Source organism: Morus notabilis, unplaced genomic scaffold (genome assembly GCF_000414095.1).
Source record: "Morus notabilis unplaced genomic scaffold, ASM41409v2 Scaffold328, whole genome shotgun sequence".
NCBI lineage: Eukaryota > Viridiplantae > Streptophyta > Magnoliopsida > Rosales > Moraceae > Morus > Morus notabilis.
Window position 1 is genome coordinate 184,130 of NW_010367428.1, and position 26,697 is coordinate 210,826.

At 36.8% G+C, this 26,697-nt stretch overlaps 3 protein-coding genes across 4 annotated transcripts in view; 1 reads left to right on the forward strand and 2 right to left on the reverse strand.

The window, feature by feature from the left end:
- The first annotated feature begins 708 nt into the window (after nucleotides 1–708).
- Nucleotides 709–2,031, forward strand: LOC21393032. Its single transcript, XM_010112382.1, has 2 exons — nucleotides 709–1,139; nucleotides 1,866–2,031. Exons 1-2 carry the CDS (start codon nucleotides 709–711, stop codon nucleotides 2,029–2,031), a joined length of 597 nt encoding a protein of 198 aa, XP_010110684.1.
- Nucleotides 2,032–2,474: 443 nt separating this feature from the next.
- Nucleotides 2,475–5,054, reverse strand: LOC21393033. The gene is made up of 7 exons (XM_010112383.2): nucleotides 4,678–5,054; nucleotides 3,996–4,065; nucleotides 3,684–3,739; nucleotides 3,474–3,549; nucleotides 3,325–3,361; nucleotides 2,867–2,981; nucleotides 2,475–2,784 (listed from the first exon to the last, which is right to left on the reverse strand). Exons 1-7 carry the CDS (start codon nucleotides 4,968–4,970, stop codon nucleotides 2,544–2,546), a joined length of 888 nt encoding a protein of 295 aa, XP_010110685.1. The 5' UTR covers nucleotides 4,971–5,054; the 3' UTR covers nucleotides 2,475–2,543.
- A 9,918-nt stretch (nucleotides 5,055–14,972) lies between these two features.
- LOC21393035 (DNA mismatch repair protein MSH1, mitochondrial) overlaps nucleotides 14,973–26,697 on the reverse strand; it is a 33,564-nt gene continuing 21,839 nt past the window's right edge. For both annotated transcript variants that reach the window (XM_024174975.1, XM_024174976.1), the window contains exons 13-22: nucleotides 20,610–20,668; nucleotides 19,827–19,894; nucleotides 19,546–19,719; nucleotides 19,081–19,287; nucleotides 18,075–18,331; nucleotides 17,822–17,965; nucleotides 17,040–17,097; nucleotides 16,590–16,889; nucleotides 15,671–16,393; nucleotides 14,973–15,497 (exon numbers count right to left, since the gene is read on the reverse strand). In XM_024174975.1, the coding sequence (XP_024030743.1) occupies nucleotides 15,270–15,497; nucleotides 15,671–16,393; nucleotides 16,590–16,889; nucleotides 17,040–17,097; nucleotides 17,822–17,965; nucleotides 18,075–18,331; nucleotides 19,081–19,287; nucleotides 19,546–19,719; nucleotides 19,827–19,894; nucleotides 20,610–20,668 (2,218 nt within the window). In that variant the 3' untranslated portion in view covers nucleotides 14,973–15,269. The remainder of the gene's footprint in view (nucleotides 15,498–15,670; nucleotides 16,394–16,589; nucleotides 16,890–17,039; nucleotides 17,098–17,821; nucleotides 17,966–18,074; nucleotides 18,332–19,080; nucleotides 19,288–19,545; nucleotides 19,720–19,826; nucleotides 19,895–20,609; nucleotides 20,669–26,697) is intronic.

Here is a 26,697-nt window from a genome sequence, read left to right on the forward strand (position 1 = left end):
CCCCCCCCCCCCCCCTCCCTATTTTTATTAGTTTATGGTAGAAACATATTGTAGTCTAGCATGACCTTAGAACATTTACATATCAATTGGAAATTCTATTTGCCTATGTTAAACGTGGTATGGAGCAGGAGATAATAAACAGTGTTATTTGTTGTGATTCTACATATTGATTGATTGCTCTTATGGTTAGTGTATGAGATGAGTTGCCTTAAAATTTTGGTTTTACCTTGCCCATATTCATTTGCCGAGATTTAATGCACTCAACAAGAGTAAAAACTTCGAGTAGAATTAGGTCAAGTTTTTTCCGTTCCATTGATGGACCACAGGACTTTTGAAGTGACGAAAGGGATGAGGGACAAAATGATCCCCTTTTATGAGGGAGGAAAATAGAATGGAAAAGAAATGAAAAAAAAAAAAAAGGAGAAATTATGACCTGTGTCTCATGAGCCATTGTGGTTAATGCAATTGACCGAGTCTAAGGGGTAGTTAAAGAAAAACAAGACCCCCTAAATTTAGGATAAAATTCCCAAAAAGCACAAATTTGTGAATCGCAAAACCAAAGCCAAGAAGCCATTGATGCAGTTTTCTTTCGTGGGATAAACACGACAAAAAATGACTGCCTTGCATTTTGTGCCCCTTTTCCATCCTCCATTCCAAAGCCCCCTCAGTGGCAGCTAGTACCGGCTGCTGTGGCAGCCACGGAGGGCAATGGAAGTGGGGGGGCATGCGCTGTCACGCAGAGTAATGGTGGTGGCAGATCCAACAAGGGAGTCTGCGGGTGCACTCCAATATGCACTTTCTCATGCAGTTGTTGAGCAGGACGAGTTGATCCTTCTCCACGTGGAGAATCCAAGCTCATGGAGAAACACATTCTCGACATTCCTCAGGCGGCCAAGCCACTCAGCGACCTCCACAGCGGCAGCTACCTTCTTAGAAGGTGGTGCAGGCGATCACGTCGATTTTCTTGAGGAAATGAGGTGGGCATGCAAACTTGCACAGCCAAGGGTACGTGTGCGTGTAGAGAGGGTGGCAATGGAAGGCAAAGAAAAGGCAACCACTATTCTGTTTCAAAGCATGGCTTTTGGGGTTGATGTCCTGGTTATAGGGCAGCGTCGGAGTCTTTCCTCTTCACTATTGGGGTAAAACAAGGATTAAAAAGTATTTAACCAAGCATGTGTTATTGAAAAAAAAAAAAAAAAAGAGAAACAGAAAACGTTTGTTGTAGCACAAGCGAGAAAATAGATATTTATTTGTGATTCTGTAGTAACTTCATTGTGCCTTTCATTTTGGGTTTTTAGCACTTGTGCTGTGCTTTTGAAGTTTTGGTGGTTTGTTTTATCCTTGAATATTTTTTATTGACAATTTGGTCCTCGGATTTTTAGAAGAGTAGCAATTAACTTCGATCAAACCGGAAATAAATTTAGGGAATTCTATGTCTAATTCATGGACTAATCTGTATTAAAGAAACAATAATAAAAACTACGAGAAATTTAGAGGGTACAAGTGTGCTAAAAAAAGTAATGTTATTCTGTCCAAAATGTATCCTCCACTAAACGTTAAGAATTAATTGATGCTATTTTGTTAATTTAAGACTAAATTTCTAAAGGGGAAAAAAAGAAAAAAAGACTTGGCAACTTCTGTTGCATGAAGATCATAGGCTTCAATGTCGGATTCTGGAACAACCTTTTACTTCCTGTTTCCTGAGGGTATAATTTTCCTTCTTGTTGATACAGCATTTGATTCCCAGTGCAATATTTGAAAACAAAAACTTTACTATTTGTTCTTTAATTTTTTAATTTTTTTTTTTTTTGGATAATAGAAACTTTATCTGTTTGTGAATCATTCCAGTAATTATGTGCTTGCAGATATAAGCGACCCGGAGGGTCACTGAAAGGGGCAAAATCCATAGACACAGCAGAATACTTGATTGAGAACAGCAAGTGCACCTGTGTTGGAGTACAGAAGAAGGGCCAAAATGCAGGCTTCGTTCTCAATTCTAAAACCCACAAGAACTTCTGGCTACTGGCTTAAACCACCGAACTACCTGGGATTCAACATTCTATGTCCTAGAAGCCGCCGTTGAAATCAGTATGCTCACTTCAGTTCTCGAGCTTGAGACCTGTTTCTCAAGGCAGATCAAATTTGAATCCTTGAAGCTGCTAAGTTAGTTCATTAAGCAAGGGAGCTTGATTAAGGTTTTTGTTTTCTCTGGTTATGGAGTGAACCACATGATAATTTTCATTTGTAAGTGTTAAATTTGTACTACATACTTGATACGGCCGACTCATAAAAAGCCAACAAGAGGAAAATGTCATTTGCAGACCAAAAATATATATGTAGTTGCATGAATATTTCCATTTGCATTTTCCTTTTCCAGTTTTATCTTTTGAAAATGAATTTGAGGTCATTGAGACCCAGAAAGAAAGAAAGATCCAAAAGATAAAAAGGACTAGGGCCTATGATACAACACATTATAAGGGCTCACGGTAGCTTGCAGATCCAAATTATAGAACATCCGTGGCCATAAAAGAAAGTACAAAATTTCAGAGTTCATCACGCATAACTCTTTCTAATGGAACCTCCAACCTATTAACTGCATTATCTTGGACCTGGGCTTGATTTGCAGCATCTATAACAGCTCCTGGTCCATGCTCTACTTGTCGAACCATACCGGCCTTAACAGCGGCGGTGACTGCCCTTTGCAACTTCAGTAGGCCAATACGCTTTGAAACCACATAAAGAACAGCACAAGAGAACAAGAAAAATCCAACAGCAAGTATAACCCTGTCCAAACAGAATTGGTAATAAGTTTTGGCACATATAGATAATGTTTTATACGAAACTTGAGACCTTTCTCTCTACTTACCTGTCCAGAACATCTTGGCGTTGCATTGTGGAGAGCAGGTTTCTGGTTCTCATCAACAATGATCGGTGGCCTCTGTACTCACTTTCAGCCTTCCTTAGTACTCCTGTTGATTCCTCTGCAGAATCCAACATATTCATATTCGTTTTAACCAACCACAAAGAACTTGAAAAGAAATAAAAAAAGAGAGTAGAAACCAACAAGTTATTCTGCAAGCAACACGACAAATATATCCATGGTTCATGGTGCCATGCGCAAAGCCATGCTTATGATATCCGTTGGCCGCAAAAGTTTGAGTAACTAGGATAAAGAGATTGAAACTATAAAAGTAACTAACTTGCAAATACTCTGGATCAGGCAATATTTGTTGAGTAGTTCTAGATTCTATAAGCCCGGCACATAATTCCCTAAAGAGGTGATGATGCAGAATTTTACCAAGTTATCTTAGAATGAGAACTCACCATTGGTCATCAATACACTTGCAGTTCTCTCCACCTCCTACACAAACCCAAAAATAAAATGAGAAAAAAGGATTAGTAAATCCCACCAGATGACCAATGTAATTTGAATATGAAACAGGTAAAAAGATTTTAAAAAACAGTTACTGCACCTGAACCATCAGTTGGCGAGTACGGCGAAGGCTCTCTGTGATGCTTTCTGCAGCAGATGTCATACCAGCTTTAGTCCTGAAAGAAAAATCAAACACAAGTTTAAAATCGCAAACCCATATTAAAAGATATTCATCTTTACAAAACTAAGCTTCAAAAACATAGAGTGATATTTCAGGAAAGCCATGAATTAAAAAAAAATATAGACATACTGCAAGTTGCGCCTGCGAATCGTGGACTCTTCTCCACCACCAAGAAGAAGTTCTCTCTGCAATAAATAGTCTCACTGAATCACAATTTTACTCCAAATCATTTCTACAAGCTTCACACGTAAACAAATATAGCTATATCATAAAACTCCAGGAGAGAATTTCTAACATCAAACTTCAGAGACAATAATAAAGTTAACAAGAAACATTTTTTTTTTCACTTAATCGCATTATAAAGAGGGACTAATAGACTAATAGCATTAACTAGCTAAAATTTGGCCCAAAAAAGAAAATTAAAGAAAGAATTATCATTACCTCTTCTTGAGCAGCTTTCCTCATGTTAGCTTTTGCTTGTAAATTGGCATTTCTTAAACTCGACCGCAAACTGATAATAGAATTTAAATAAAACAGGCAAACAAAATAATCCAATCCATAAAAAACAGGGAAAAAAAGCATATAACGGTGAAAAAAAATTAAGAAGAAATCTGATTAGCTTGATAAAAAACATTCAAGCTCACAAAATCAATGCATCAATTTATCTCGGTAAATTTCCAATTCTCAATCTCCTAACTCATTTCCAAAATTCCATCCATTCTTCCAGACCCCAAAATCCTCAGGTTCATGAACTAAACGAAAAAAATAATAATCGTATATATATATATATATATATTCAGGTTTTAAAACTCTTAACAAAATGAAAATCCTAAATTTAATAATTAAACTCCGTAAATCTCCAATCTTCAATGTTTTAACTCATTTCCAAACTTTTTCATCGATTCTTCCAATCTATTAATACATGTGTGTGTGTGTGTGTGTGTGTGTTTGTGTGTAATGCAAATATAAATTATTCATGTTTCACAAGAACTCGAACAAATTGAACCTCCACAATTCAACAATTTTACTCCATAAATCTCCAATCTCCAATCTCCATTTTCCCACACCTTTTCCGGTTCACTTTCTCGGAAACCAAACAGAGACAAATTCCGAGAGCGCGTACCTCTGCGATCGATTCGTCCACGACTCGAGCAATGACTTGGCGGACTGGACCTTGTCATCGGAGGGCAATTGAGGAGCGAGCAGATCGAGCTTGAACTGCAGCGAATTGAGCAAAGCCAAGCAATCCTGAGCGACGCCGTTCATTCTGGGGAGAGAATATTTGCTCTTGCCCTCGGATTCAGTCGAACTGGATTTGCCATAGGCTTCGATCGCCTTGATTTGCTCGACCAGCTTGACGTAGGCCTCGTCCCACTCCTTCTTGGCCTTCTCCACCTGCTCTTCGACCTCGTCCATTATCGACTACGAAACACAGAGGAGGACAGAAAGTGGCTTGTTTGGCTTCCGAGAATCTGCTTTCGAAATCGAAAAACAAGCCGTTAGTGACGTGTAATAATACTAACATTCCTTTGGGGAAAAAAAAATGTGCCCTTAAACTTTGGTCATTCCTAATTTGCCTTCTTAACTTAAAAAAATGTCATTTTACCTCTCAAATTTTAAATTAATCCATTCATTAATGATGACAATTCGTATTAATAAGTCGTGTTCGTATCAATACGTTTATTAATCGTGTCAAAAATATCAATCTAAACACGACTTGTTTATTAAACGTGTGAAAAATGCCAACCAAAACACGATCCATTTATTAATTGTATTAATCGTGTCAACTCATATAACTCGTTTAAATTAATATATTGAATAAATAACTAATATAATAATGACTTATTTAACACGGTCAAGACAAGTTTAATATAATCACTCGCCAAGAGCTCCACAGACCATAAACAACAAGAGCCTGTGCACTGTATAGCCACTACATCCACTTGACTTTTGGCTTTTAGTGCAACAGATGCTTATCACTCATGATCATGGAGATCGTAGCAAAGATCTTAGGCTTAAACGTTCTGATGTGCAGGATCCTCTACTTAAGGCAAGCACAGAGCATACTAGTCAGGAGGAGAATAGTTACGATATAAGGAAATGAACTCAAAATTTCAGAGAGGAAGAAAAGGGGAATTTAAGCCTCGTTCACTTCGCGGATTCAAGTTTTTAATTCGAACTGAGATGTGACATTTTCTGAGAGCTTTTCACTGTAGCAGAAAAAGTTAGATGTGACATTTTCTGAGAGCTTTTTACTATAGAAACCTAAAACTGAAAACTCGAATTGGTGAAATGAACGAGGCCTTAGAAACTCATGTTTTTATTGCTAAGCAAACTATTTACAAGTTCTCTTGGTTAGAGGACTTCTGCCTTTCCAAGAGAAATGTCTCGCCTTATATAATGCTGAGGCTCAACACACAAGACTCAAATATTATCCAATAAGATAAGATTCACACAGTAAAACTTTAGACTTATTTTGCAAAAGATAAAATAACTTTTGACAAAGTGGATCACCTACTGTTCCACTTTTGACTAGTACTAAAAGACAGAACCACTTTTGACAAAGTGGTAGACATACTTTTAGACTTTTGACTAAGTACACCAAATACTTTATTCAAGATAAGATCTTTGGATAAGATCTTATGACTTTTGTACAAAGAAGACAGATGGGTGCTTCTGGCATGGCTTAAGGGGACCCGTTGTAGAAGGAGCTGTAGTCTGATGATGATGAGTCAGAGTTCATTGAACCTCATTCATAAGGATGATCATGTGGGTACCACTGTTTGTGTCTTTTGGGTGGTGAATTATAGTCTGGATCCCGGGAATCTTGAAATAATACTGAGTTATAGTCTTGCTGACCCTGTGTATCCTGTTGTGATGGTGGTGCTTCAGAGGAGGTTGTTGCATCTTCTTCAAAATATCTACGGTTGCTAACAGTGAAGATGTTAAACGGTCCATAGATATTAGTGGGCGGAGCTATTACAGAGTTTATGCCTGGCTGTAGAGTAGGCTTTGGATGATGTATGTTTCCCCTACACAGGACCTTTGACAAGGTGATCGGTGATATCCTTTAGTGACTGTGAGTTGAGCAGGTATGGACGGTGTAGAAATAAGATGGTGTGCACCAATAGGACCTCTGTTGAAGAGAAGGTCCAGACTTTGTATCGTTGGAGAAGTCTTGAGACTTCTTTTCTCCACCACATGAGTGGGTTAAACGTCTCCAAAAGTTGCCACAGAGTCGACCCTTCCTCACTGGGATCATTGAGGTGTGTGTGTGAAGCTGCATGAGTGGACAGTGTAGGGCGATTTTATAAAGAGTTGTTTGGCACCATAGGTACCAAATATCATCTTCAGTAATGTCATCAAAAGGAGGATGAAGGTGGTAAAGGGCAAGGTATGGTTGTTCTGTATTGTACAGGAATTGAGCATGTGGGTTATTGGTTCTATTGCAGACATTGGTCATGTAATAGAAAAGATGATGTTTAGCATAGTACTGGATCTCGTTAAGTGTGGCTGTACTATCTAAACCAGAAGGAAAATGATGGTTGGTTTTATAGGAAAATATAGTGGTGTGTGAACATTAGTATTCATAAGGATGAGAGGAAAAGTTTTACAAGAAGTGATGACTTGGACTGATTTTGGTCGAGTTAGAAAATCAGGGATGAGGTTGTGATGACCTTTTATATGCTTGACAGAAAAGTCATATCTTGCAAACTAATCTTTAAGTATGAGTAATTGCGGATTAGGGAGTTTTGTTTTTAAAATCAAGGACCTCTAAAAATGATAAATTATCCATTCGGACCTCAAAATTATAACCTTTAATATGGAAATCAAATTTCTAAATTACATACTTTACCGCAAGAATCTCCTTGTAGATGGTGTGATAGTGCTTTTCTGATTCTTTGAATTGGCCACTAGCATGTCCACAGTAGTACTTCTTGTCTTTTTCCTCTTCGATGAGGATGGCTCCTCCAGTAATGGTCACTTGCGTCTGTCTGTAGGACTCTTTTTCCTATGCTTGGAATCTTTAAAGGTGGAGGTGACTGGGCTACCTTTTTTAAAGCGATGACAACGGCTGTCTATTCTGTTCCCCACTAAGAGGGATTCTTTTTCAACATCTTTGACAGCTGGCTGGTATGTTCAGTCACGCGTGGGATAAAGTATCTAAGATAATTGACTATTCCCAAGAACTATTGAATCTGCTTGACAGTGAGGTTCTTATCTAGAAACGTCAATAATTCTCGAGCTATGTGTGGGCCAGGTTGAAACTTTCCTTGGGATATCTGCATCCCTAGGAATTCTACTTGGTTTTGTCCTATCTGGCTTTTCTTCTCAGAGAGCATGATGCCATGCTGATCCACGATTTGATGGAATTGGCTAGTAAGACTTTATGGGCTTCTTCTTCTTTTGAGAACAGTAGAATGTCATCTACATAAATTAAGGCACTGTACAAAATGGGCTCAAAGATTTAGGCCATCGTCCGCTGAAATAGTGACGGGGTCGTCTTGAGTCCAAATGGCAGGACACGCCATTGGTACTGTGCATCTGGAATACAGAAGGTTGGTTTAGTCTTATCCTTAAGATCAATTCCTAATTGTCAGAGTGCTCCTTTGAGATCAAACTTTTAGAAAACTTGGGCTTTTTTCAGGTGAATGAATAGGGAGCTAGTTCTTGGAATAGGAAATTTGTCATCCTTCAGGAACAGGTTCAAAGGCTTATAATCAATCACGAGCCTTTTTTTTCACTAACCTGTTATGATCTCTTTTCTACATAGAAGGCTTGGCAAGCCCAATCTGACTTTGTGGGGTCAATTAATCCTTGCTTGAGAAGCTGGGCACATTCCTCCCGGGCCAAGTCTAGATCTGATGGAGTCATTCTTGGATGAGTAGTCTTAGTCAGATTGATGTCTTCGTTCTTCTTGAAGGGCAACTGTATGAAGAACTTTTGGTTTTTCCATAAAGGACTGGGATGCTGGAATTTATCATGACTATCAGCACAACATTTCAGAAGTTTGTTCTTAATTTCTTCATAACTAGTTGGAGCTTCTTTGATTGAGAACATCTTTGGGATGGAGTAAGGCTTGAATTACCTTGTATACTTCAGTCCTGTGGGAAGGATTTGAAGTTTCTCTGCTTGGCAGTACACATCCATTCTGACGAGTAAATCCTTGTCCGGTAGTGAGCTTCCAAGGATTCTTGTCCATATGATGCATCCAGGGAAGAACTTGATACCAATTTTACTTTTGGTAATTAGTTCTGTTTTGAACACTTGATCATCTGCAGCTTTGAAGTACTCAATGTGCGGTATCCAAAAACCTCGTGGGAGAAAGCTTGGATTCATCATTGTTCTTCTTGCACCAGTATCAATGTAGGCAATTAAGATTACTGGATTATTATACTTTGAGGTTAGATATGGACTTCGACATTCGGTAGTAGAGGAGTCAGCATGGTTACGGAACACTGTTCCATATTATAGACTGGAATGTGGTAGTCTACATCTTCTTCTTCTTAACCAATGTCTTCTTGGTCTGAGTCTGGAATAGCGAAGATCGTATCTACGTCTGGATCTTCCTATTCGGAAAACAGGGATTCTAGATCAGCATCCTCTTCATCCCGATTCGCTGAGCTGGCTTGTAGTTGTTGGATGATTCTGGCTGACTTGGCAGATTTCTTGGGACAATTCTTTGAATAGTGTCTTTTTTCTTCGTAACTGAAACAACGGTATGATTTTGGATTGCCACGCCTTTTTCTTCTGAAGAATCAGAACTTCCTTCCTTCATTTTTGTTGAATTTCTTGGGTCTGCGAGACCGTCTTGGAGTACTATTATGAGAGTGCTTTGAAAGACTGCAGGAGCACTTGTTGTCTTTACATTTGATCTGTAAGTAGGGCTTCTTGCATGCTTTCTTGAACTTAGATCTTTCCTTCATCATTGGGGAGAATAACCCTTGTGTCTTATAGAGTTTGTTAAGTGCCGCCAATGCCAGTTGATGAATTTCTCCAATAGAGATGTCTTTCGGCTCTTTTTTGTGGCCATAAGAGATCTTTGAAGTTCTGGCTGTAATTCTTGTGGTAGTGACGACAGGTACACTTCTCGGAGATTAGGATCATTGAATCCATTTAGCATGTAGTATCACCGAGACATTCTTTGATAATGAAATTCAATGTCTTTTTTTCTTAAGGAACAACATTTCATTTCAAAGTACTCTTGGCGCATCTACTTATCGATGAGGTTATAATCTCTGATGAATTCTTGGTATATGGGCCCAAGTATTCTTGCAGCGGTGTCTGCTTTGATGAATTGGAGTTGTCTATATCCTCCAAGGCTTTAAAACCAATCTCTGAGAGTACCAGTGAATCTAGAAGCAAAATCTCTAAGGACAGCTTGGAGTTCTGCTCTGGGTTTTATCATCTGCAAGTCAATCCTTTCTCTCCATTGATCTAAAGGGGCTTTGTCAAAGGTCAACCAGGGACCAGCTGTTGGCATGGAGAATGTATTCCCTAATCACTGTTGGGCATCAGATGGTTCTTCAATTATGGGGAATGTTTCCCTCGCAGATTCTCCCATCTCCGTGTGGGTCTGTTGATCATTAGACCCTGTAGAGGTGGCCATTAGAAATTGCATGATGTCCATGGTATCCTATGCTTCTTCAGACTCCTTTGAGCTTGTTTCTGTTTCAGACAGACATTCTGAGAACTCAGATGGTTCTGAGTCTGATTCAGAGGCTGAGGTCAGTTCTGAAAACACTTCTTGTTTTGAGGAGAGCGCCATGCAGGTAGGAGGGTACTCCTGGTTTTTCTTCTTTTCTTCTGTTGGTTTAGCCTTCTGTGGGACAAGTTCATCTTCTTATGAAGAAAAACTCATCATGGTAGTCTTTGATTTTGAGGAAGTTGGCCTTGTTGGAGCAGTTGGTTTTGAAGCAGATGGTTTTGACCATATTGGATCTTTAAAGATCTCATGGGTCATCTTGAAGACCTTTGAATAGTCAGGTTGAGATGAATATGAGTATGACGGGAACAGAGAGGGACCAAATGGGGGAAGTGGATAAGAAAGAGGATCAAACATTCTCCTTTCTCTTCTTTCCAAGTCATCATCGATTCGCTTGAGTTCAGCTTTCAGCTTCTGGATCTCCGCTTCTTTTTTATCGAATTCTGGACCAAAGTAGCCCTGATTAACAAGGCTTCTTAAGTCAGAATCTAACCGTTTAATCTTCGATTGAAGATTTTCATAGATCCTTCGTACATCATCACTGAGGCTGTCAAGCTTCTTATTAGCAAGGTTAGCCTGGGCAATTACCTTGTCTTTAGTTTTGATCTTCTGTTGGACTTGGTTCTGTGCTATGGCATTTTGCGTTTGCCAGTTTAAAACTTCTTCTGCCTTAGTTAGAGGCTTTGTTCTTCCGTCTGGATGCATCTAACTTTAGTTTTGATCTTCTGTTGGACTTGGTTCTGTGCTATGGCATTTTGCGTTTGCCAGTTTAGAACTTCTTCTGCCTTAGTTAGAGGCTTTGTTCTTCCGTCTGGATGCATCTCTGTTGGCTGTACATATGGTCTAGAGACCACCTTAGTTCTCTGGTCTACATGTCTTTCAAGGGCTGGGAAGTCTTGATCATATGATGAGAACATCATACAGGGTGCAGTTCTTGGAATGGATGAATTTCCAAGGTTTTTCTTGAAAACCCAGGGGCTATCTGGATCATCTGGATGATATTGTCTTCTTGTCATATGAGGCTGGGGTGTACAGGTACCCTTCTTTCTTCTTCTGCTACTCGGACGATCATCTTCTTCATCTTTGAGGTCCATCCAACAGTCACAGTCTAGATCACACATGGAGGGATTAGTATCCCACATGAAATGACCGTTGATTTTATCTGTGAAGATCTTAGATCCATCTGTTGCAAAATAAGCAACAGAGATTTCTTCTTCTGTGGTGACTGGCCTAATCATCATGGTCGGAGTTGTGCTGGAACTTTTGTTAGGGAGTTTAAAGACATTTTTCACCTGTCCATCTTCAAACCGGACGAAAGTTGGATCAGTTGTATGGATGAGCTTATGGTTTTGGTGTAACTTCTCATAGTTGGTGAACCATTCCAGAGGCATAAGCTTTGTCATCTCATCTCGAGAGAGTTGCTTAGGAATCTGCACAATGGTTGGGATCTTATTCTCTCTTTCTGCTGTGATAAGCAGAGTGTCTGGAGTATGACCTGGGATATAGAGATCAAGTGCGTGATTTTGCAATCTGTAGATGAGCTGATGGTGGAGTGTAGCTCTGTATGAAGATGGGACTTGCTCTACACCAATGATTTAGAGTTGGACTTTGAGACACGTGGACAAGTGTGGATCTTTTAGTGGAATGTTGAAGTTTGGAAAAAAGGTTAATAGGACACTACCAGCATGGAGTGTGGAAAGTGTAGTTCCTATTATTGTATGTTCGTATCTAGTATATCTGGTATCTAGGAGTGCCAGACGAATAGTGACAGGTAAACCTTTTCTGCCATGAAGGGTTAGGACAAATCTTATTGCCCCGAAGTGGAGGTGAGTATGGCCTTCAGCAAGCCATTGGGTGATAAGATCTTTTGGGATCCCAAGATCAATATATTATTCTTGAAAGGTGCTAGGGACAAGACACTTATCAAGTCTAGAGAACTGGACATATTCTTTAACAGTGGGTCTGGTATTGGAGATGAGTTGTTTAATAGTACGTCGATGTCTTTTAAAAACATTGTACGGACTTAATAGAGGAGGGACAGACTCTTCTACTATGGTTGTTTCAAGAATATAGGAGTATTCTACTAGGTTTTCTATTTTAGAGGAAAGGGATGTTTTACAAGAACTAGGAATAGTAATTGACGAGGATAGTCTAGCTAGTTCTAAGGACTTGGTAGATTTCTGGGCAGGAGTATTCATGGTGTGCGGGGTTTCCCCTCTTACTCTTCGTCCTTCTTATTCCCTTATAACACAATCTTCTCCTTCTTCACAAGACTCCTGTGAAGTCGCCGAGCCACCGTTTAGGCTCTGATACCTTCTTCACAGTGCATATTTATTAATCGTGTTAATCGTGTCAACCCGATTATGACCTTAACTCATTTATAGTAAACTCAAACCCGCTAACTTTGTGCGGGTTACGAGTCGTGTCATCATGTCGCTACCCAGATTGCCAGTCCTACCATTTATATTTTCTATTAAAAATCTGTTAAAAAGAGGTAAAAAAAGGGGGTGGTGTGATTATATGAGGCTCCCCCGGTAACGTTTTCAAAATGATTTTTTCTTTTTCAGTACGAAAGTAAAAATGAGATTGTTTTAAAAATCATTCTGAGACTAATTCTAAAATTGTGTTTAGTTAGTTTTTTAAGATATTACAAACATAATTTACTTTCAAAAACTTACAGTGTCCATTTGATATTGTTACTACATATTGATCGATCCTCCATAAATAATTCATAAATAAAGTTAGGTGAAATCTGTTAATCTCTCTAGTTACATATTTATCTTTGAGTGCCGTTAATTCTCTAATGATAGTGATTCATAAAATAAATTCATGAATCGGAGCTCCTACTAATCCAAATATTAAATCAACCCTTAAGAAAATTATTTATCTATTTCTTTATTTAAAAATAAATGGATTCTATCTCATATATTAGCATCCCCAACTACCTATTTTATGATGTCTCCAAAATACAAGGATTATGATCGTGTATTTATTTTAATTACCTTTTAAATCAGACTTATTTCTATCAATCTTTTTTTTTCAAGGTTCTATCCTTTTAATTTTCTACTCTTTATAGTTTTATCTTCCCTCCCATATTCTTTCCTCCTTATCAAACGGAATCTAAAAGAGAAAACATTAGTGGAAAAGAAATTGAGAAAAAAATTACTACTATTATTGTTTTTTTTTCCTGAGTTATTATTATTTTTTAATTTACATTGCTGAACTTTCGTCCTTTTTAATAGTGGTGTAAGTTGTTTGTTTTATATTCTTGGTGGAAGTGTTAAGTTATTTATTTTGGATAGAGAAATATACAAATTGATTCATTTTTTGACATCATTCTCATTTTGACTATTTTTTTTCACTGTATTATTGTTTTTTTCCTGAGTTATTATTATTAATTTTTTAAAATTTACATTGCTAAATTTTGGTCCTTTTTAATAGTGATGTAAGTTGTTTATTTTTTTTAATTCTTGGTGGAAGTGTTAAGTTATTTATTTTGGATAGAGAAATATATAAATTGATTCATTTTTGTCGGCGTTCTCATTTTGACTATTTCTTTCACGTTGTTGTTGTCGTCATTGTCGTCATTTCATTTTTTATCATATTTTTTTTCACTCCATGTGTTTATAAACGAGAATCTTACATGCAGGTACAGATATCAACGGATAACTGTCCTTAATAAGGTAGGTATGGGAATACTATATGGGGTGAGGGCGTGGGGAGTTAAAATTAACCCCGAGTCAGGAATGAGGTGGAGGTGTGGGAAGCTCCCTGTCCCACTCCCGACCTGATTATATGTACTTTTATTTTAAATAATTATAATTATATTATTCTTTAAAAAATCCTAAAATTTATGTATAGAAATTATTAATTAAAAAGAAAAGAGAAACTACAAAAAGAAAAATGGATACTATCCTTTTAATTATAATATTTTTTAATTATAAATAACAAATTTTAGTTGTTGTTTTCATTTCGCCCTATTTTTATTGCTCCAGGTATTGTTTCATTTTTTTTTTTGTCGTTCTCAGTTACTGCTGTTCCTTTTTTTTTTTTTTTTTTTTTTTTTTTTTTTTTCTTCTCTCTTGTCATTCTTCGATGTCTTTTACTTTTACATCGTTAACTTTCGTTTACATTCAATAGCTCACACTTTATTGTCATTTTCCAGATTGTCATTGCCTTCCTTCATATGCCGTCATTTTTCTTGGTTCATTTTTATTGTTGTTTTCACTTTGTTTTATGTCATTTAGAAGAAGTTTGGTTCATAAATTAAAACCATATGATTAAAACTATTTTTGATTTACGTATATTTTTTATGAGAAAAAATACTGTAACGAACCACGAACTATGATTCGAATCAGGGAACGAAACCTCCAACCAAACAACCTCTTAGTATTCATTGTGTTAATGTTCTTAAGGAGCAGCACCACACAACTCTTCATTTTGTTGTCCATAAGAACATTGAATAAAATAGACTTTAGTTTTACAACTTTTAAAGACAAGCGTTTAAAAGTCTTGGTTTCGAAAGGGCAAATGTTGTTCACAACCAAGATCAACTACTCTTATTTTTCCTTTGTAACTTGCAATTTTCTGCGCTGCTCAAATCATTACTTCTTAGAATGATAAAATTGAAAACAAAAAGTTTTATGGGTATATATGCATATCTAAGTGTGTAAAGAATGTGTTGCAAACTTACTTTTGTAGAATGGTAAATTTAAACAATAAGGAGTTTTACAGACAATATTAGCGTACACTTACGTGAACAAAATCCCGAACTCCACCTATAAAGGAGAAAAAGGGGCAAGAAGTGGAGCAGCAGACAACAAAAACCAAAATTGCTGCAGGCATTGCTTGTTCAATTTCGTCAAAATTACAATCATATACATATATCATTAGAGCACATACCATCTTTTTGTCTTCAGTTACTGGGTAGAGAAGATCAAACAAATCTGGAAGATGCTCGGCTTGCAAAACAAGGAAAAAAAAATGGTAGATGCTTGACCGCATATACATTAACAAACAGTCGCACTTTCCGGAGAGAGACAGGATGTGCCAAAATTCCTATGTTTACCATCAGCCACATTAGTGACATGGAATCCTTGGTTGGGAAGTTGATTGATGAGAAGAGTCTCCAGTTGACATGCCAGACTCTTTCCTGGGACTGTGAAGTAAAGGAAATTGGCTTTCTGCATCCCATCCTTTGAACGGTGGGTTCGGACTCGGCCCTCCAAATCATCCGACTACAGCAACAGTGAACAATGAAATTGGTTTTTCGATTAGAATAACAATACTACTAGACATTTATGTTCAGTAAAATAACACCAACTTTAAGATGGTGACTAACAGGCCAATGAAAACTTATTTCCCTATCCCAGTTGGCATCATAACATATTAATCAGTTTTACAGAATTACCTGTCCAACGTATAGTTTCTTATCAGGCCTTAGCATCACATAGACGCATGCAGCACCTACAGTTGAAGGAGGTGGTTGTTCCCTGGCACCAATCAGAACGCAGTGAATCTCAGTAAGTTCTGATGTTTTCTCCTTCTTGTACAGCTCTATCAACTTCCTTTGGCATATCATAGTAACAGCAGTCTCAACTTCCTTTTGCAAGAGTTCCATTCGGTCTGTTGGTCTGCCCCTTTCAGAATCTTTTTCACCAGAATTTGATTGAAGAGATACATTGGAACCGTTGAAACTTGTATAAGAGCACATGTTTTGTAGTTTAGAGTCATTTTCTGCCGGAACCACCTCTTTTGCATAAACTGAATCGTACAGCTCTTCAGCTCTTTGTATTATTGTTTCAGGCATTCCTTCTCTCTTAGCAGTCTCAAATGCAAGGCTCTCTCTACAAATCCCGTCCATTAGTTTCCAAGTTGGTTTCGTTTGGCCATCGACATAAACGGTTCCCATGGCCTTAAACATGGTGTTCTTTGCCTTGAGTGGCAAACTAAATATCCCATTCAAGTGAGTGGACACAATACCTAGGCAACCTATTTTATCCAGAGTTTCAACAATGCTGCCGGCAATACAAGTTCCTTTTGCCGTTTCTGTTCCTCGACATATTTCGTCTATAAGCACAAGGCTTCTTTTACTTGTGGCCGAGATAATTGATCGGATCTCTGACATTTCAACCTGACATAGAAATTGGGAAAATGAATCCAGTAATTGTATTTTCAGCTAAAACAATTGACTTCAAGAGCCACATTAACATTTCAAGATATTCTGCAATTTCTGAAAATAAGCTAATATGTACAAAAGTGAAATGAATTGCAGGAAAGAAGTGTTCATAACCATAGAAAAGTTTAAAAATGTCTGCTATGGATGATACCTGAAATGAACTTTTTCCGTCAGCTGGGCTATCGTAAGATTTCATGTGAAGCATGATATTATCAAAATGTGGAATGAAAGCCGACTCAGCAGGCACCATGAACCCACAGATTCCAAGTAATGCAGCAGCACAAAGTGATCGAAGCAAACTTGATTTACCGCCACCATTTGGTCCAGTCAAAAGAAGCAGTGATTGCATATCAACAGTATTATTTACAGCACTACCTTCTGCTACATCAAACCAGTACGGTGATAGACCAACCAGCTTCATTCCCTCAGCTCCATTCGATGGTTTTACATCCTGCATTCAGTTCCTCAATATGTGTAAAAAAAAAAAAAAATTACATATTACATATTCAGTTCCTTGAAATAGTTTCAAATGATATAATATATAGGATACATCATTCAAGTAAAGATACTGATAAAAAAGATCGGAAAAATAGGGCAGCACCTTAGACAGGGGTAACTCCAGAAGAGTGGGGAAAACCCATTTCCTTCTTCTGCCTTCACTGCAAAATATCAAAAATGGAAAATTTCTATGAGACATCCATTTTTAACAATATAAGTACTTGAAGTCATTAAATTTTATGAATTCATAAATATAAATGAAACATGTAGTGCATAGTTTTCTTCTTCTTGGTCAACTGACGGTTAGTAAATAAGATGTTGATAAATATTGACTTGAGTCTGCACTAAAAATGATCAACAGATCCAAACAAATCCATGAACCAAAACTCCACAGTCAAAGCCACAGCCACGTAAACATTTGAAGGCTTACAAGTAGCATAAAATGATTATTCCCATAGAATGTCAACTTAAAAGAGTTAAATAAAAACAACCAGATTAAATGTATTGTCATTGAACTGAAAGAGTCAAACAAATAACATATTTCAAAAAAAAAAAACAACGTAAACTACACAAAAGTCCTATTATTCCGGATTAGTTCATAAACAGATAAAAGGAATTTGGAGTTTGGTAATAGTGAGAACACGGTTCTTGGATAAGTTTATTTTGAAAAGATCTTTTTAAGTCGTCAAGCGGCCAAATTTGGAATGAACCTGAATAGTAATAGGAAACTCTATGAGATGCAAAACGCTCTAACGATTATGTCACTAGTTTAAGAGAATGTATGTTAAACCAACCATTGAAGAATAGACGAGAACATTAGATATATTGCTATAGAGATTGGTAAGTGTACTGTTTTAAAGCTTACTAAAGTTATTTGTACCCAACCTCACATGAGAAAACAATGCCTTTGCTATAACTAGTAGCATTGAAGCAAATACTAAAATGTTAGTCTTTGCTTGTAGTTCAGAAGAAAGTCCCTTCAACAATTCCAAGACCCTTGCTTTTGCCTTGGCACCAGCCTCATGGTACCTAAAAGAGAGAAATTTTATTATATGATATGCATAAAAGACACATATTAACATGTGTGTGCATATAACAAAACCTTCAAAGAACTTTTAATAATGCACACAAAAGAGACCTTGTTAAAGCATCCTCCACCTTCATTGTAGTAAACCATTCTTCTCCAACTTTTCTACCTTTTGAATCTAAAGCGGGTTTGAGAAGTTTAATCTGTTGCTCCCCCGGGGTACCGGCCCATACAGCAGGTAAAAACCTTTTTCCCTTAAACCAAACAGCCTCATGCTCCCTAGCATACAATATTTCCCCCTTTGGGCCTCCAAGTGGGGCTGTGGTAGCCCTTATTCTTGTAATGATGGGCAGGAAGGCTTCAGAAACCTGCCAGAACAAATGAACACGAGGATTAATGGATGTAAAAATAAATCCAAAATAATGAACTAGCTTTTCGCAACTTGAACTGCAACTAAATAATTTTCTAGGATGAAAAATCACTGAATCACATATATGAATATTACCTATATGTAGATAGACCATGGAACTTGAATATTCTTATGAATGACGTATGGATCATATTTTGAATATTCTTAAGCCTTAGAAGTTCAAGTGAGGAACCATTATCTAGCAAATTCCATAATTTTTAATGTGACTAATATCTGGGAACTTGTCTGGGATTAGAAATGGGAATGTGAGATGCTAACACGATATTCAAAGAAGGGGAAGGGAGAAGGCTGCGCAAACTCAATAGAGTTCAAAGAGTCGGGAAGTAAACAAAAAATGAATAGCCATTGGCAGATTGTTTTAGATGCAAGTCGCTACTACCATCCACTTTTCGATTTTAGGTTTTTTCCCGGCTGGCAAGAAAATGACAATAGCACAACAAGTTCATATGAGAACAATTTTCACGTTTCATAGACGACCAGACTCGATATAAGCTCAAACTTGAATTAATTGTTGAATGCGAGAGAACAGAGCACAGAATGGCTATAGCCTTCAACTTGCTTAAGAAATGCTCTTTAGTACAAAAAACAAATGCTATTTCAGGTAAAATATTCTCCTCTAGTATGTTTAACAAAACCAAGTACTCAGATAACCAACTGCGAAGGCAAAATTGAATTCCAAGGACTCACTGCTAGAGTTAAAGCCTCAGCTGCCCTTTCCACTGCTGCAAATTCTTCCCCTATATGGACCTTCTTGACACGACCTTTCCATGACGACTCCATATCCTCAAAGAAATCATCAGGAACAATAGAAGAGGAACTGATTTTTTGATCACTCTCACCATCTAGAGAGATCATTTCACCAATTTTATTTGAAGTCCATTCACATTCATCAATCTGGAAAAAAAAAAAAAAAAAAAAAAAAAAAAAAAAAAAAATTAAACAAAAAAAAAAAAAAAAAAAAAAAAAAAAAAAAAAAAAAAAAAATTAAAAATAAACATGGAAGTATCAAAAAAACCATAAACAAGGAGTCAATTACAAATCATGTTTTGTGTGTATGTGTGTATAAAACACAAGGAGACACCGAATAAAATTTAACAGTAATTAATCCAATGAATAACTGAAAATTGTAAAAACACGAAATAAGAAACTTACTAATGTCTCAAAATCAATTTTCAAGCCAGTGGCCACCCACGTAGGGTCCAACAACAATTTCAGGATTTCACTGAGCTCAGAATTTTTAGTCATGAGCAACAATTCATCCACTACGTTTTTTATTCTACAAAACTCAATATGATTGGCCTCCCTTAGTTCAAGTAGCTTCACAAGCTGTTCAACAAACAGAAACTTGACAATTAGATACAGAAAACAATAATGTATTGTAAAAGTAAAAGTTTATACTTTGTTTTGACTCATTAGCAAGCTTAGCATACAACCTTTGCAGATGAAACACAGGTAAAGTCCGGAATCGAGCAAGTCACATTGCTCATAAGTTTGCACGTTGCTGCTCCAATAAAAAATTATAATTAGAAAATTTCAAAAACCAAAACGAAAAATAAGGGTCACGGGATTGCAAGCGAACAACTGTAAGGTAAAAGCAAAAGTTTCATCTCTCGGAGACACATCAAACACTCAACTGCCACAAGAATATGCTATACGAGTCATTAAATATATATATTAATGTATATTTTGGAAAGAAAAAAAAAACTGTGTTAGTGTAATTGCACGTCTTCTCAAGGCTTCAAACACTCACCTGAATCTTGAAAAGTCTATCATCTTGGTTTATGTAGTTCTTAACAAATTAAAAAGTTGGCTTTTCTCTTTTATTCTTTTTTGGTTCATTCACCACATCTATTCTTAACACTGATCCATGTAAAATTCGTACCAACAATTACACGACTTTAGCCATGTTCCCGTATATATTTAACTGATCATCAATCTTTCTTATTTATTGTGTTTGCGTTTGAGAAAGAGACTTCACATAAGGACACATCAGTGAACCACAATGCCATCTTGCATGTGACATGCGACAAATAGTTGCAACAATAAACAAAAAATGTCATTGGTTAAGCACCCAAAAAAAAAAAAAAAAAAAAAACTACTTGAACTTTTTGACTTGTACTAAAATAACAACTAAACATAGTAAGCGTCAAGCAATTGAAAAGCATATCATATTGTAACAAAAGGTTTCATTGACGGAAAATGGAATTACCACTAACCTTGAATTGTGGATGCAATTTCATATGCGGGAGGATTAAGAAGAAGATCTCTAATGTAACTGAGGAAAAAGAAATTGCACATTTTAATGAAACGAGAAGTGGTTGTGCCACACCAGGAAAAAGAGGGGGGTGATTAGTGCATGAAAATGCACCCTAAACACTACTTTTGATTTATAAAATATTAAAATATTTAAGCTTTAATTAAACAATTCCGTTATTTTTATTCATAATATTTTTAATTAGAATTTGTCTAGTTTTTGCTTTATCATTTGCAAATAAAAAGCAGTGCAAAAGCTATACAAAAAGAAGCCACGAAAGCCATATTTTTAGCTACTTTCAGTCACCAAGCCACGTCATATAGAGAGAGAGCCGTGTGAGCTGAGTCAAAGCCACAAGCTAATCTCCGCGTGGGCCCCAGCTCTCCCGCGTTCCCCACTCCACCTCGCGCGCATCAACAGCAAGCAAAACTCCCTGGGCGCGTGTGCTTACTCCGCGCAGTCTCCGGCGCATCCAAGTCTATTCCGTGTGGGTCCCGCGTGCAGCGTGCCAGTCTGCTTTCCCATTCTCCGTGCATGACAGTTGTCTCAGTGGACCCCAGCTGTCTCCAACCGCCAGCGCCCTTCTTCCTCTCCGCGCGCGACACGTGGAAATTGAATCCACTTCCTCCAACTAAGCTTTGACACGTGTCCTCAAGGGTGCTGGATCCGAATTTCTTCTACGCAAATTACCTGATTTCTTTTCCAAATCATGATTTTTCCTAATTTATGTGTAATTTTATTTTGTTTCCTTTTCTTTTGTAATTTTTTATTTTTATTATTTATTTTTTTATTTGACAGGCAGCCTCTGAACACTATAAATAAGAGGGTTAGCCTAAGGTTTTTGTAAGTTTTTAATATTCAGTTTTCTATTGTCTTGCTGTCAGTCTCATATTTTCTCTCTAGAACTTGTGAGAATGTTTTGCAAACTAGGCTAGAGTTCTCTTGGCGAGGTTAGAGATGAACTTTTGTTAGTGACTAAATTCAGGCTTTTGATTCTTTGTGCTGTAATGTTCAATATCTGAACGAATTAAATCTCATCTATCTTTCATTTATTTTTCAAAATATTTTGTGCTAATTTTCATATAAGTTCAGTCACGCACTATTTTGTTATTCAAATTATTTTATAAATTCTCTTTTACTGCAATATTGTCAAATTGATATATTATCGATTTTGGATAACTTGTAAAAATAATATTTTCGGAGTCAACATTGAGATTTAATTTATTCGATTCTTTTATTTTGTTAATCAAAACTTGAATTGGTGAACGAAACATTAGGAATTCTCGACACCTTTACCGTTTTTACTACTGAATTTCCTTCATACAAATTTTCTCCTTTTTATTTTATTTGCAATAAAAATCTCTAAAACTCTTCTTTTTCTTTAATTTACTTGTTATTTATTTTTCTCTAACGTTCTTATTCTGCTAATCTTTCTTCTTTATTTTATTACCTCGATGTGAATACGACCGTCCTTCTATGCTACAATGGACCGCTTGTGAACATCATTTTTGGGCGTTAATCAAATTTTGACGCCGTTGCCGGGGAGGTGCTACTAGCAAGACTGATCAGTAGATTTTTGAGCCGAAGGGGTAAGTATACATCTTTTTTTAATTATTATTTTCTTTGCTATTAAGCTGTGTTAGTTTCTTATTTTACTTATTAGTCTTTGTCTAGCTTTTAGTTCACGTTCTGTAGTAGATCAGTAGTTTAATTTGTTTTAGCCTTTTTGTTTCATTTTTTTGGTCGTTTCTTATTTCAAAAAAAAAAAATTTCCTTTTAATATTTGCTTTTAGTTGTCTGTTAGTTTCGTTATTATTGGATTTTGTTAGTTTTTCTTTATTTGTTTATTTATTATTTTTTTTCTTTCTTTGTCAACTAAGTAGGTATTATTTTTTTTATTATTATTTTGTTTCCTTATTTCTCATTTAATTGTTTAGAATTTTATTACCATTTTATTCAATAGCATAATGTGAGAGTTTCCTTTTCAATTATTAGAACTAATTGTGATTTGATTTTTGTAATCTTTTACTTTTTATAAGTTAGGATTTTATTTTATTTTTCTATTTGTATAATTTAATTGTTAATTATTTTATTGTTGCCTAATTTTTTTTTTTATTTTTTTTTTATTTTTTTTTTTATAATTTTCATTAATTCATAGGATTGTAATTAGGATTATAATTAATTCACTATTCTTAATCTAGGAGTTTCACAATTTGATAGATTTAAGCTTTTGACTTTAGGAATAGTTTCCATTGATTAGATTTCATTTCATAATTTATTCAATAAAATTTAATAATTGATTTTGAGAATAATTGTGTGGTTACGTAGAAAGTACAATTGAGGGAGTTCTGTCTAGGAAAGTTAGTACTTAAGTGGGCCTTGCCCCACCAATTTTTTCTGTGAATGTTGCTCTGTCTAGGAGGCTATTCATTAATATTGAATTATGTACATTAATTAATTAATTAATTAGGAGATATTGTTTAAATTATGAGATATCGCATATCTCTCCATATCGCATATCTCTCCTAGTTTAGGGGGCAGTTCCTATTTCTTAGGAAAGATTCTAGGAATATCTTGAGGATAGCTTCTCTATCCTATTAGGGTTAGTTTCCCGGAATCACTAAGCCACGGGAACTAGGTCCTTTTGTATCCTATTTATACTCCGGTTTTGCACCAATTAAATCAAGAAAGGATTTATATTTTTCTCCTCAGAAACTTACATGGTATCAGAGCCTGGTTTAGGACTTATCTCTGTCCGCCATGGCCAAGAATCCAGAAAACCTTCCTTCAACCCAAACCGTATCCTCTAATAATGCTGATTTCAACCCTAATGCTTCCATTCAAATTACTACCGTACGATTGAATGGAAGGAATTTCTTAGAATGGGCCCAATCGGTAAAACTAGCCATAGATGGCCGAGGAAAACTAGGGTTTCTTACAGGGGAGGAACCAAAACCTAAGGATTCTGACTCTTCATTCCGAAAGTGGAGGTCTGAAAACTCACTCATCACTACATGGCTTCTCAATTCCATGGAGGAATCAATCCGGAAGCCATACATGTTCATGTCAGCCCAAGAAGTATGGGAGGCCGTGCGTGAAACCTACTCGGACTTGGAAAATTATTCACAAGCCTATGAATTGAAGACTCGGCTGTGGAATTCCAAGCAGGGGGAGGCCGATATCACCACGTATTACAACAGGATGCTGGCACTTTGGCAGGAATTAGACCTTTGCTATAATGACGAATGGGAGAATCCCAAAGACCTTGCTAGGTTTAAAAAAAGGGAAGAAATTGATCGTGTTTTTATGTTTTTAGCAGGGGTTAATGCAGGATTTGACGATGTTAAAGGGCGTGTTCTAGGCAGACGCCCTCTTCCTACAATCCGTGAAGTTTTTTCTGAACTTAGGCAGGAAGAAGGACGAAAGAGAGTCATGACTGGTTCATTCTTGCCACCAGCAGAGCCTGAAAATTCAGCCTTAGTAGTTCGTGGCAATGAGGGTGATCCAGATAAGAAAAAGAAGCCGTGGTGTGACCACTGCAAACGGCACTGGCACACCAAAGATTCCTGCTGGAAGCTTCATGGGAAACCACCTAATTGGCAGCAAATTGGAAGAAGAAACAGGAGGGAAGCAGGACGTTTAACACCGTGACTGAGACTACTCCAGAGCAACCATCTACCTCGGTACAGCCTCCATTCACCAAGGAACAAATTGAGCATCTTCTAAAACTCTTTAAGTCTCCACAAATTTCTAATCCTCCTTCTACCTCCTATGCTCACCAAGGTAAACAAGCTCCTTCTGCCCTCACTTCCTCAAAAATTTCTGGCCCATGGATCATAGATTCTGGCGCCACAGATCATATGACCAGTTGTTCCCATTTATTTTCCACTTACAGCCCTTGTGCAGGAAATAAAAAAATCCAAGTGGCTGATGGCTCGTTTTCAGCCATAGCAGGGACCGGTTCCATCAAAATTTCTGCATGTTTAACACTAAAAGATGTGTTACATGTTCCAAAATTGTCATGCAATTTACTGTCAGTCAGTAAATTAACTCTTGACCAAAAATGTCATGCTAATTTCTTTCCATCTTACTGTGAATTTCAGGACATGGCCTCGGGGAAGATGATTGGCAATGCTAAACTAAGTGGTGGACTCTACTACTTTGACGATGGATCACTTCCTAAAGATTATGCTTCCAATACTTGCTTAGGTGTTATTTCTAGTTCTAGTAAGAATGACATTATGCTTTGGCATTTTAGACTTGGTCATCCAAATTTTTATTATTTAAAACGTTTGTTTCCTAGGTTATTCTCAAATAAAGATCCATCTCTTTTTCAATGCGAAATTTGTGCTTTAGCAAAAATGCATCGATCTCCATATATCCCTCGTCCATATGTTCCATCCCAACCTTTTTCTCTTATGCATAGTGATATATGGGGACCTTCAAGAATATCAACTCCTTCAGGAAAATGATGGTTTGTTACCTTTATAGATGATCACACAAGAATGACTTGGGTTTACTTGATGACACAAAAATCCGAGGTGGAGCACATCTTTAAAACATTTTATAACATGATTTACACTCAATTTGAAACAAAAATCAAAGTTTTAAGAAGTGACAATGGTCGTGAATATTTCACAAAACTTTTGAGTGATTTTTTCTCACAAAATGGCATTTTTCAGCAAAGCTCTTGTGTTGACACGCCTCAACAAAATGGCATTGCCGAAAGGAAGAATAAGCACCTATTAGAAGTGGCTCGGGCATTGTTATTTACACATAAAGTACCAAAAACTTTCTGGGGAGACGCTGTTTTAACAGCAACCTTTTTGATAAATAGAATGCCTTCAAAAGTTTTGAAGTTTGCCACTCCTATAAGTGAATTTTCCAAAATTTTTCCCCAAACAAAAATTCAATCAACTCTGCCATTGAAAACGTTTGGGTGCACTGTTTATATCCACAATAAAGATGTCAACATAGGAAAACTTGATCCTAGAGGAACTAGGTGTGTCTTCTTAGGCTACTCACCAAGTAAAAAAGGATATAAGGGCTATGATCCAAAAAAAAGGAAATATTTTGTCACCTTTGATGTGCAATTTTTTGAAAAACAATCGTTTTTTCAGCCTCATCTTCAAGGGGAGCACACACAGGCAGATTCGGCTTTAGGGGGAGATGAAAAAATAGTCTTTGACTTTCATGTTCAAGGTGAATCTCTGTTTAGAAATTTCTCCTCAGAATTTGCCCTCCAAAATTCGGATTTTCTGCAAAACCTAAATAATTCCGAAAATTCTGAAGAGAATGATCAAGAGAATAACCCTACAGATGTTTTAAATAATGAAAATTTGACTCCTTCTAGTGTTAGTCAAATTAGAACAAGAAATAACACTGAAAACAGGTTTGGGATAGTTTTCTCAAGAAGAGAACCAAAGTCAAGTGGATTGACCAATGACTTACAGCATGGTCAAGAATCAACCTCGATACCAAGTCCAGAAGTTCCAGGTTTGAATCCAATCCCTGAAAATTTCTCAAATGAGCTTGATGTACCTATTGCACTAAGAAAAGGAACTAGAGAATGCACTAGGCGTCCTCTATATCCCATGTCTCATTTTGTTTCTTATAAAAAGCTATCTCCTTGTTTCCGTGCCTTTGTTACTCAACTCTCACACGTGGAAATTCCGAAGAGTATTAGAGATGCATTTCAGGTACCCGAATGGAAAGAGGCTGTTTTAGAGGAAATGAGGGCTCTGGAGAAGAATCAGACATGGGAGGTTATAAATTTGCCAAGGGAGAAGAAAACTGTGGGGTGCAAATGGGTATTCACGGTCAAGTTCAAATCTGATGGATCACTAGAAAGGTATAAAGCACGTCTAGTAGCCAAAGGTTTCACTCAAACCTATGGCATAGACTACTCTGAGACGTTTGCACCAGTAGCTAAATTAAATACTGTACGGGTTCTTCTCTCAATCGCAGTAAACTTGGATTGGGAGTTACAACAGTTAGATGTCAAGAATGCCTTCTTAAATGGAGATTTAGAAGAAGAGGTTTTTATGGAT

Coding starts and splice junctions, on each gene's coding strand:
- LOC21393032 (XM_010112382.1), top strand. CDS start 709: ATGGAAGTGGGGGGGCATGCGCTGTCACGCAGAGTAATGGTGGTGGCA. Junction 1,140..1,865: donor CTTTCCTCTTCACTATTGGG/GTAAAACAAGGA, acceptor ATGTGCTTGCAG/ATATAAGCGACCCGGAGGGT.
- LOC21393033 (XM_010112383.2), bottom strand. CDS start 4,970: ATGGACGAGGTCGAAGAGCAGGTGGAGAAGGCCAAGAAGGAGTGGGAC. Junction 3,740..3,995: donor GGAAAGCTGCTCAAGAAGAG/GTAATGATAATT, acceptor TATTTATTGCAG/AGAGAACTTCTTCTTGGTGG. Junction 2,982..3,324: donor AAGTGTATTGATGACCAATG/GTGAGTTCTCAT, acceptor TGGATTCTGCAG/AGGAATCAACAGGAGTACTA.